At 39.4% G+C, this 12356-nt stretch overlaps 1 protein-coding gene across 2 annotated transcripts in view; it reads right to left on the reverse strand.

Annotated features, from left to right (window-relative positions):
- Positions 1 to 12044, reverse strand: part of LOC122561605 (1-phosphatidylinositol 4,5-bisphosphate phosphodiesterase zeta-1-like) — an 81996-nt gene extending 69952 nt beyond the window's left edge. Inside the window, exons 1-4 of one of the 2 annotated variants that reach the window (XM_043713484.2) lie at positions 11788 to 12044; positions 11272 to 11395; positions 10833 to 11064; positions 3081 to 3285 (exon numbers count right to left, since the gene is read on the reverse strand). In XM_043713484.2, coding sequence (XP_043569419.1) covers positions 3081 to 3285; positions 10833 to 11064; positions 11272 to 11395; positions 11788 to 11840 — 614 coding nt within the window. In that variant the 5' untranslated portion in view covers positions 11841 to 12044. The remainder of the gene's footprint in view (positions 1 to 3080; positions 3286 to 10832; positions 11065 to 11271; positions 11396 to 11787) is intronic. The other variant, XM_043713485.2, reaches the window with a different exon arrangement.
- Positions 12045 to 12356: the final 312 nt, after the last annotated feature.

The following is a 12356-nucleotide window of genomic DNA, read 5'->3' on the forward strand; positions in this document are numbered from 1 at the left end:
TCACTTGAAGCCACGGATGCCTTATCTGAAGCACAATATTGAGGTGGTTTTGAGAACTAATTAATTTTAATGATGGAAAGTCATGCAGGTTAACTCTTAGCCTGATGCCAACCATTGCACCTGATGCCTGTCATGTGAAGTTGAGTTCCAGAAGCAATAGTTCATGTAATTTGGTCCTAGGTCTGTTACACAAATTGGAAAAGTGATAGGGTGTGAAAAAGTCATTAGCACTGCTTCAGGATAAATTGTAATGCACTGAACATTTTTTAAACATCACTGGAATCTCTTTTCTAGTTTACAAGTAAACAAAACTAAAATACTGGAGCAGAAACAATGTACATCTTGTAAAAGATGCTAATTGCTAAAGGTACACCATTGTATCAATGAACATTGGATATATAGTTGCAATGAGTCAATAAAACTTAATATCCATTGACTTAAATCCATTGCTATACTTAATTAGCAGGAAAAGGAGTTGGAAATATTCCCGTTTAGCAAATGGACTGCATTAATTTTATCATTTAATTCTTATCTGTATGACTCAGGAATATAAAGATAGAGTGACATACATTTAAATTGAGCTGCTCAATCTCAGGCCTTCACAAAATACTCTGCAGCCACTTTAATACTTTCAATGTAGAGTAATTGCTCTATTGGAAGAAACATGTGAACTCAGAGCTTGGTTCAACAAACAAAACTTCTAAAATGACTGGAAATCTACTTTAAATGGTGGTGGTGGTTTAGAGATAAACACTTTCCATGGTGCGAGGGAAAATAAAGAAGATGTTCTTTAAAATTATTTTTTTTTAGGGGTCCACTTGATAGGACAGAGAGGGGCTCAATTTAATGTGTCATCCAGAAGTGGACATCTGTGAAGGTGCAGCGCACTCTTTGTATTCATTGAGGTATCAATTTAGATTTTGTGCTCCAGCCTCTGCAATAAGATAGACCTTAAAAAAATCATAGCAAAGGAAATTATGTATCAGGAGTGCAAACCAGGAATTTGAGTATCCAAATCAATGCAGCCTGTATGACTTTCTGTCCACTATTCATTCAATGAAGAGGTGTACCTCTCCAGAGCATTCACGTCTGCTCTGTCATAAAGTTCTTGTACCAGCAAAGTTAATTTATCAAGCCCTGTGTTTCCAGCAACCGATGCTTCAGTAGGAGATGATCAAATATGTCGACTGATCCATGAACAGTTTTCACAAAGATTATCTTTACAAATTAAAAAGTCTCTCTCCCAAGCCATAGTGCACAACTGAAAAAGATAAGTCCCTACCAAATAAATACACCAAGAATTGCTCAACTCAACTAATCTAATTCAAACAAACTAATTAATAGAAGTGCCATGAGGGTTAAAATCCATCAATCAAAAGAAGTTTCTCAATTTCTGGATTCCACAAATGTGTATTTTCTTTTGTGCAGATTTTCAACTTTAATCCAATTTTGCTTCTTGAACAGCACCATTGAGAACTCTCAAATATGCCTGCTTGACCATTCTGTTTGAATTTTGCTACCAATGTCAAAACCTCCCTGACCTACTGGTTCTTCCAGTTCCAAACTTTTGTCACATGCTCCTTGGTGTATTTAACTGCATACAATGAACCTTCTAAATCACCGGTACCACATAGATCCAGCCCTACAACCTACCAAAACCTTTGCACAATTCCATTTTCTTTGACACATACCAGTGCATTCAGATGTCAAAGAATTAAATTCTGCAATGCGCTCCTTAAATCCCCTTCACTTCTCTGTACTCCTTTAAGGCTATCCTTAAAGATACTCCTTAAAATCTAACTCTTGGAGTAAGTTGTTGTGTCCCAATCTCTCCCTATGAAGCTAGTTGTAAGGTTTGTCTGGTTACTGCCCTGTGAGGAGAAGGCTCATAAACACTTTTGCACAGGGTGAACACAGCAATTTCTTCTGCACTGCTGCACCAAAAATAATAAAGGACTAAATAATTTGCACTTTGAGCTGTGACTTTGTGAAACAGATTGCCAGTTATCTTGGTGAAAACAGACTACATTGAAGCAAAGACTCTTGATTAAAAAGAGGGAGCAGAGAGATACACCTTGGTTTTAAAAAAGACAAGCTTTGAGCTGAATGATTAATGGATATCAAGGGGAATCCAGAAGACTGAATTATCTTTTCTCTTACATGATCCTCTTGAAGATAGACCCTCTGTAGACTTTGTTTTCATCATGTTTGCTTACCGCAAGACTCTCCCTATAAAATTCAGGAAAATGCTTCTACATGCAGAGAATATTTAATAATTACTGGTCATCTTTGCACACATGTTTACTCTTAAGAGTCAAAATATTTTACTTCATATTCATCCCCTGAAAAGTACTTACCAATTTACATTTTATGTAAATAATACCCTTTTCCGAGCAAAAACATCTCATTGTGTTACGCTCAAGCCAATAGAATGTGCACTAGTCTGCAATGTGATTTTCATCATGGTAAGTGTTTCCTATTAATTACCTCCTAATGAGCTGTTGAAGAGCTGTAGAGTTTAGTCATACTATATATACCTGTCTATGATTTGTTTTACCTTTTTAATCCAATATTTACCTCAATAATAGTGTATGGGAGATTTCTATAAAACTACTAAACAGAAATGTTGCCATACAGGTCCCTGTTGAAATCAACAATATGTGCACTTTTACAGATCAAAAACATGCAGACAACCAATTATATTTGGAAACATACTGTAATATAATTCCAGAAATATGTTAAAATAAGTAACATTCCCATTTGCTTTGACTTATCTCGTTACATGACAAACCTTCCTGCAAGCAGTGCTGTGGTTCGCTCGATTGGAATCAAGCAGGACAATTATTCTTAATATCTACACCAACATCGGCAAACTTTATGTGGTGTATTTATAACACATCTTTTACAAGCAAGTAAAATACATTGGCAAGTGCATACTTACTGTGCAATTCACATAACCAAACAATGTATCAACAATTCTTAATGAATAATTCTGACACATTCAAAAGCTTCTAATAGCACATTCAAATTTCATACAAATAACCTAAGTTTGCAACTTTTGAAAGTTGTGCACCATGTACCTTATATATCCATTAATGGCACTTTGTTCGATTAGTTGATTGCTCACGAAGCAGGTGTCTTGTGAAGATGCTATGAAATAATTCACCATGGGCAAATCCATACATTGATAGATTTTGGTATGATCTTGATTGAATATGGAACAATCCGTGGAGGTTAGGTATCTTAAGAAACCACTGGATGTCATCAACCTTCTTTTTGTTTTGTCTGCACAACAGAATAATGTTTAAAACATTAAATACATTTTGTTTCTCCCTTCCTGCCCTATATACATATTATATAATTCCAGAGTACAATTCCACAGACATCAGATACCTGTGGTTTCTTTCCAAGTTGCTCATTTTTGTATGCCTGATTCTCAACATTCAACTGTGTGACCAGACTTGAACAGGCACAAGCAAGTTATGGCAAAGTCACAGACAAGAATCAGAAGCTGCTCATGCCTCTTTCTAGTCTAAAGTGACAGAGCACATTGTAGTTTTCCCACTTCCGTTCAGGTGAGTGTAACTAACCAAGCACAGACTAGAAATCAAACATCGCACCTTCCTAAGCAGTGAACTTACTAACATAGTCATTAAAATAGTCAGCAAATGTTTTCTTTTAATAAATAGAACCACAAAATGCATCAGTTACAAATTTTTTTTAAAAGAAGCACAAAACGAAGATGCATGCAAAGAAATCACAGAGCTGTGAAACAAATTTGAAAGGTGATACTTCCAGCTCAGTAATCTATTGGGAAGAGTACAATTGGTAGCAGTCAAGATGCTAGAAACCTGAGATACTGGAAAACCAAGCTGTGACAAAATCTTCTGAATTCAAAGTCATTCGTGTTATTCTGTCCAACAGTGTTTGTGATAGCTGCCAGAACAAATGATGATTTTCTACTATTATAGTTGATTAAAGTGTTAGTGCAGACGAATGAGGTGAGTCATTTCACACAGTTCAAACGTTTTATGTGATTGACACAGTGTAGATTTTTTGTAAGGCACTTGATTGACAGTATAGCCCTGTTGAAGACCCAGCAAATCTGTGGGAGGGATGGAGGCATGATTCTCTACGGACCTTTTCACAGAGAACCCGGTCACCAATACTTACCTTCTACATTTATATTATTCTGCCTGCACTCAGCTTGTACCCACATCAGGAGGACAAGACTTGTAAAAGAACTCTGTAGCAGCACACAGCCCCAAAGGAAGAAAGCAATTGTTTGTTGAAATTCACTCTTATGTGGAGGCTAGCACACGAGATGCATCTTCACTATTATCAACATTTCAGCATTCATAATACTTGCAATTAATGTAAATATTCTGTTTGTTTTTTCCCCATCTTACATTCAATAAATGTAAACTTGTGGTTTATCATTTGCACTATGATCTGACATTTTACCATTATTCTATCTATTGAAGTTGAGGAGATCACGGAAGGATAGATAGATGATGGATCCCACTTACATAACAGTACTCTCATGGCACCACAGATGTGTTTTGGTTTGGAAGAACAGATTCATGTCCACAACAGCCAGCAACAGAATCCGAGAAAAAAAATGCATCCAAGCCAACAAGAATAATTTCACAGGCTAGAATGCAACAATTTCAATATGGCAAGTATAGTATAAGCATTTTCTTTAAAAAAAAAATTGCTCAATGGCATCCTTCTTCTGATTTTCCATGATGCTAACAAAAGCTAAACACAGAGGATTGATACCTTGGTATGTTTTGAAAGGAGAATATTGTGTGGGAGAATACAGTTGCCAATACTGATGCCATAGGTACAAACTCACACACAATAACAAACCATAGGTGAACTTATTCCCATCTTTTAAAATTCAGTCATGGGACAAATGTGAGGCTGGCATTTATTGCCCATCTCTAGTTGACGTTAAGGAGGTGGTGAGCTGCCTTCTTGAACCATTGCAGTCCATGTGCTGTCGATAGACCCACAATACCATTAGGGAGGGAATCCCAAGATTTTGATCCAAGGACACCAAGGGAACTGCAAACGATGGTGAGAGGTATGGCGGGAAGAGTTGTAAATTGTATACAGGTAGAGTTGTAAGTTCCTCTCCAAGTCACTCACTATCCTGACTTGGAAATATATCCTCAATTTAGTTGTTAAAATTAAGTCCCACAGAATCTTGTGATAACAAGCAAATCCTTGGTCATATTTCACCAAGAATTAGATACATTGGGAATCCAGATCTTGGTCTGCTCAAGTCAGCTTATTTAGGAATTCACAGTTTGCATTGCTGTTTCCAGTGTTTAGTTTTCATTTATTAAACTGCAATTCAATTTTTCTTCATCTCATTTTATCCATTAGTTGATTATACTAATTTGGATTATTTTACACTATTTTTTATTGTAATTGTCATTTAAATAGCACCATTCACAGTAGTGAGATTTTTTTTGGAATTCCCTTATAATGGCATGATTTTGTAGCAGCCTCCTGGGTGCTAAAACACAGATAGATTGCTAACTTGGCCAAACAGAAAGGGATTCTGGGCACATTGGCCAAGTGAAACTCTGAAATCACAAACCCACACACCAGATAGTGCATGCAAACACAGCAGCCAGGTGCTAATGACATGAGCACAATGTAAAATATAACATTATGTGCAGATGAGGTGAACTGGCTATGCAAAATTGCCCATATTGTTCAGGGATATGTAGGTCAGGTATATTAGTTGGGGGTAACTATTGAGTAATAGGGTAGGGTAGGGGATTGGGTCTGGCTGGGTTCCTCTTCAGAGCGTTGGTAAGAGCTTGTTGCCAAATGGCTTGTTTCCACACTGTAGGGATTCTATGTTTAATCTCTCTGATTGGCCAGAATTATAGAAAAATCCAGAAAAACATCTAAAAGGTATAAACCTTGGGTTCATCTGCAGACCTGCTCTTAGAACCACCCTTAGAATGTCTGAGAGGCCCTCTCAGGAGACCAGTATGGCAAGAGACAGAGACCAGCTGATTATCGAGAGAGAGAGAGAGAGAGAATGAAAGCAGCTTTGAGGCCTGGAGACAGAGCTACCTAAAGAGAAACTGTACACATTTACAAGCGAGTATGGAAGTATTGTAACCTTAAGGGGCCAAATCGGATAAGGGATAGTATGTTTAGTATTAAAGACTATTGTAATTTTGTTCCTCATAAAGTTGGGCCTGCTTTGCTTTGGTACCACCTTGTGTTTGTACTGATTTGACCTATTTGGTATTGTGGGGCACCTGGGCAAATTCATTCATGACATTCTGGTCAGAGTTATCTGTAATTTGTTTAAAAAGGAACCAGACAACAATTTAAAATGAAGGAAGACAAGTTCTTGAAAGACAGCTATGGGAAAGCATCTAAAGCTCTCTCTTGGTTGGTATTCCAGGATGCACATTAATAGAATCCTTGCGTCAGAGGAGCTACATCGGAAAGTGATTACCTTTGCTCTGCTTCACAAGATAGGGCAGCATGAAGGTGTTTAATGTTGTCTCCAGACATTTGGAGCAAGCACAGCTCTTCCAATAGTAGTGAAGGTTATCACCAAACAAACCTTTTTGCCGCTTCAAAGCCACTGAATTGTCATCTGACAGTACTATGAGTATACATATAAAATGACAAGCCAGAAAACCCCTGGTCCATCAAGCCTGCCCCACACGTGATTTCGAATGTATTGTAATAAAGTGCTACCCCACAGCACATGGCATTCCAGCCAAATCATCTCCGAGGGGAAGCATAAAAGCAAGTGTTGAAAACACAAGGTCTATAGGAGAAAGGAAGCTCTTAAGATTTCCATCCATCTCTCTCAGACTATCAAACTCAATCCAGAAGATCACATTGCAACATTGACCACATGACAAATGCAAAGGGCCCCAAATTCATCAATTTCCTTCCAGAAAGATAGTTGCTTCTAAAGATACTGGCCAGAAGGACTGTCAGAGTGAACATTTTGATCATAAGGACCAAAAACTTATTTTAAGAGCTGGGCTCAACCTAGATGAACGTGATCCACTCCTCAGGGTGGTAAAAACAATGACTGCAGATGCTGGAAACCAGATTCTGGATTAGTGGTGCTGGAAGAGCACAGCAGTTCAGGCAGCATCTAAGGAGCAGCGAAATCGACGTTTCGGGCAAAAGCCCTTCATCAGGAATAAAGGCAGTGAGCCTGAAGTGTGGAGAGATAAGCTAGAGGAGGGTTGGGGTGGGGAGAAAGTAGCATAGAGTAGAATGGGTGAGTGGGGGAGGGGATGAAGGTGATAGGTCAGGGAGGAGAGGGTTGAGTGGATAGGTGGAAAAGGAGATAGGCAGTTAGGACAAGTCATGGGGACAGTGCTGAGCTGGAAGTTTGGAACTAGGGTGAGGTGGGGAGGGGGAAATGAGGAAACTGTTGAAGTCCACATTGATGCCCTGGGGTTGAAGTGTTGAACTTCCAGTTCAGCACTGTCCCCATGACTTGTCCGGACTTGTCCTACCTGCCTATCTCCTTTTCCACCTATCCACTCCACCCTCTCCTCCCTGACCTATTACCTTCATCCCCTCCCCCACTCACCCATTGTACTCTATGCTACTTTCTCCCCAACCCCCCCCCCCCCCCCCCCCACACACTCTAGCTTATCTCTCCACGCTTCAGGCTCACTGCCTTTATTCCTGATGAAGGGCTTTTGCCCGAAACGGTCGATTTCGCTGCTCCTTAGATGCTGCCTGAACTGCTGTGCTCTTCCAGCACCACTAATCCAGTGATCCACTCCTCAAGCAACCTGAGTTTTGAGAGTATTCTGCCACATTGTCTCTAACTACATTAAATCTATTACCAAAAGAGAAAATGCTGGAAATGGATGGGGGACAGAGAGAGAGAGATGGGGGGCGGGGGGGGGGGGGGGGGGGGGGGGAGAGAGAGAGAGAGAGAGAGAGAGAGAGAGAGAGATGGAGCAGAGAGAGAGAATGGTGAGAGAGATAGAGGTGGGGAGAGAGAGAGAGTTGTGAGAGAGAGAGAGAGATGTGGAGAGAGAGATGGGGTGAGAGAGAGAGAGTTGGGGAGGGAGGGAGAAAGTTGGGGAGGGAGAGAGTGAGTTGGGGAGGGAGAGAGAGAAAATGCTGGAAAATCTCAGCAGGTCTGGCAGCATCTGTAAGGAGAGAAAAGAGCTGACATTTCGAGTCTAATTGACCCTTTGGTTTCAGATTCCAGCATCCGCAGTAATTTGCTTTTATCCACATTAAATCTATTGGTTGATAACAGTGGTGTGTCAGTGTTAAAAGGCAAATGCTTTGCTTAAGAGGGACATTCACCACTTAAGATAACACTGTTATCACATTTTAAAATAACAGAAAAACATCAGACAGATGAGTTTAGTATTCAATTGTACATGCCAATAACATTCATTGAGGCAGAGATGTGTTATTTCCCAATCCTTTCCTTCAGTTGCAGTTCAGATTAAAGTTATATTTATCCTTTGTTAACTGAAAACAAAGCTAAAGAAAGAGGCTTACATTTGTCACACAAAAACAAGCATAAACTGACAAAAAATAAAACTTCCACATAAATCAAGTAAACTTCTACATGGCAGAATTTAAATTTCACTTGCCTAAAACCAATATTGTAATGAGAAATGCAGAATTTGAAATACTATTGTTTAATAACAGAAAAAAATGGCAAGGTTAAAATTATGAAAAGTAATTAAAATAATTGGTAATGGCTAAACTCTCAAGATAAAGGGGTGTTTTGTAATCTTGGGAAAAAACAAGTTCAGCTAGAAAAGACTATATGTGATAGCGAGTGTTGAGATAATGAAGGAAGGCCACACAGCAGGGCACATCTAAAGCTTATCAGAATTAGATCCTGAGGGAACTGATAGTATTGAATGCCAAGATTGCTCATGAGAGAAATCAGAATTGGGGAACAAGTTAAGAATAAGACAACACCTTTCAAGATGGAGATGAGAAGCTTTTTTCTCTCTCTCAGCATTTTTTGAAGAAATGACAAAGAAGATTGATGAAAGCAGAGTGGTAGACTTTGTCAAGATGGACTTCAACAGGGCATTTGACAAGGTTCTGCTTGGTGGACTGGTTTGCAAGATTAGCTCACATGGAATAGATAAAAAAAAGTTGGCTTGAAGGTAAGAGACAGAGAGTGGTAGTAGAGGGTTGTTTGCCAGACAAGAGGCCTGTGACTATCCGCAAGGATCGACACTGGGTCCACTACTTATCATCATTTATATTCAATGATTTGGATGTGAATATCGGAGGTATAGTTTGTAAGTTTGCAGGTGACACCAAAATTGATGGCGTAGTGGACAGTGAATTTTATCTCTGAGTACAAAGAGATCTTGTTGAGATGGACCAATCACTGAGGAGTGGCAGATGGAATTTAATTTAGATAAATGTGAAGTCCTGCATTTTGGTATGGCAAATCATGGCAGGACTTATATGGTTAATAGTTGGGCTCCTGGAGTATTGCCAAACAAAGAGACCCAGGATACAGGTGCATAGTTCTTTGAAAGTGGAGTCACAGATAAATTGGGTGGTGAAGAAAACTTTTGGTATGCTTGCCTTCATTTGTCAATGCATTGAGCATAGGAGTTGGGACATCATGTTGCTGCTGTACAGGAGATTGAATAGGCCACTTTTAGAATACTGGTCTCCCTCTATAAGAAAGATGTTCTTAAACTTGAAAGGGGTCAGAAAATATTTACAAAGATGTCGCTGTGGTTGGGGCGGGGGGTTGAGCTATAGGGAGAGGCTGAATAGGGTGGGGCTGTTTTTCCTGGAGTATCGGAGGCTGAGGGATTAACTTATAGAAACTTATAAAATCATGAGGGGCATAGATAGAGTCATTAGACAAGGTCTTTCCCCCAAAGTAGGGGGGTCTACAACTAGAGAGCTTAAGGTGAGAGGAGAAAGATTTAAAAGGGATCTGAGGGGTAACATTTTCAAGTAGAAGGTAGTGTGTGCATGAAATGAACTGCCAAAGGAAATGGTGGAGATGGGTACAATTACAAGATTTAAAAGACATCTGATGGGTACATGCATTGGAAGGGTTTACAGGGATATGGGACCAAATGCTGGCAAACGGGATTGGATCACTTTAGGATATCTGGTCGGCATGGATGGATTGGACTGACAAGTCTGTTCCCCTGCTGTATAAATCTATGACTCTGTTGTTATCGTGTGGATTTTTTTTCTCAGAAATCAAGAGAGGCTGAATATTTGAATTTATTCAAGGCTGAGTTTGGTAGAGTTTTGATCGACAAGGGTTACGGGACAGCAGGAAAGTGGAGTTGACACCCAACCAGTTCAGCCATAAAATTACTGATTGGAGTGTGGAATAACTTCAAAAGAATTGAATGGCCTATTTCTATCCTCACTCTAAAGTCACAGAGAAAGTTCAAGTATTATAGACTACCAAGCAATCAATAAACAAAAGCAATAAAAATTGTGCTAGGGAGAAATCTGTGGTGAGTTAGGGATCTTGTGCTCTGACTGGGACAATGAAAGATAGCAAGATAAGGCCCATTGTACTTCTATGAAGACAGTATTCAAGACTTGGACTGGTTTGGGAGCTGCCTTGGGGGTGGGGGAGGAGGAGGAGGGTGGCCGTGTCTGTGTTGTTAAGGGGAAGAAGATCCATTTCTTTTCTCAACAAATCAGACCATTTTGGAGGAGGCTTCAGCAATAATACCAACAATTAATTTTGTTAGAAAACAAAAGTCTAACTGGGAAATGACAAAGAGGTGAACGCTGTTGGTTAGATTGATGAAAGAACCTTTTTTTAAAACCATACTTACTTCTCATCATTGGTTCATGGTTGTTAATTATCGTTAAAGCTGTGTGCTCATCTGCATTGCTCTCATGCTGATCACTTTTGAGGAAATATAGTAGATCAGAAATTGTCATGTTTTTGCCATCTGAGCTATATTGCTTAAACAGGTCACGAGGTTCAGTTCGTTTGGTGAAGCCTTTATACATGAAAAGAAAGTCTTCTGGCCCAAAACTCCGAAATTTAACTTTGTCAATTGCCTAAGAGAGAAAAACCAAAATGATACAAGGCAGATCGTAAGGTGTATAAATTGTCATGAAAGTTGTACAACCATCTAAATTTGAGACATGCTGCAATTCCAATTGGCATTGCATTGCTACTTAGGATGCCAACATGAAGCTGGTAATCGTGCAGAAGGTTTAACTGAATATTGCCTATCCCCATAACTTTTGTACGCTTGTACTGACCTCACGATGGGCCTCTGTGCAAACATTGATGATTGGAACGTTGAGTTTGTGTAATAACGCCACCGTTTGCAGCAAATCGATGTTTCCATTTCTGAAGTCGTATTTAATAGCCCGGAGGAGCCATCTACGGAAATAGGTTAAGAATTTCTACTCTATTTCTGGTGAGTGATTCACGAATTAACAAAAAATGCTATACTCAGGCAAAATTCCACTAATTCGGAGAAACCTTTTCACACCCCACCAACTAAATGCATCAATCTCGTGATTCGCTTACTAATGCCTTTCGGAAAAGGCTCTATCAAGTATGTTTTCGTTGATATTAGCGTGATCGCACCAATTTAGAAATTAGTAAATACACCTTCCCTTCCACTTCACGCAATGTCTCAGTTCCATTACACCCAAACACTCGAGAGTCCTAATTTTACTTCGCGTATTGTGTGCGTAAACAAACAATTTAAAAGGTATCCAACATCTCTTTTTGTAAAAAAAAGTATAAATACGGCAGCGAAAGGATACTCGTTTTCCTTCTGAGCTTCGCATATTTGCGAAGGATATTGAAACTCCTGCATATTTGGTTAAATTGTACTGTATAAGCTTTAGGTTCCGCTGAGTTTTGTGTATCGACAATAGATATGTCATTCCAGATCCTTTACTCCAATCGGTAGGTCATGCCAAGTAGCAAACAGTTCACCGTTTACAAGGGGGGACGTGAAAAGGGGAGGCTTAAATCTGGTTGGCAGCGATGAGCTCATAGATGGGACATTTATTACAAACTGACCCAGTGACCCAATTGAGAGAGGAGCTGGCGGTGAGCTCACGACTGATTCAATGGCGGTTATTGCACTGACGTGGGCTATAACTCACTGCCATAGTTTAAACAGTTAAAACTCACACAACACCAGGTTATAGTCCAACAGGTTTATTTGGAAGCACTACCATCAGGTAGCTGAAGGAATAGTGCTTTGAAAGCTAGTGCTTCCAAATAAATCTGTTGGACTATAAGCTGGTGTTGTGTGATTTTTAACTTTGCACCCCAGTCCAACACCACATCATATCTGTTTAAAGAGATAACAGTTAAAACCATT

Source organism: Chiloscyllium plagiosum, unplaced genomic scaffold, assembly GCF_037043375.1.
Source record: "Chiloscyllium plagiosum isolate Xiang-an unplaced genomic scaffold, Cpla_swu_hap1 HiC_scaffold_23, whole genome shotgun sequence".
In the NCBI taxonomy this organism is placed as follows: Eukaryota; Metazoa; Chordata; class Chondrichthyes; order Orectolobiformes; family Hemiscylliidae; genus Chiloscyllium; species Chiloscyllium plagiosum.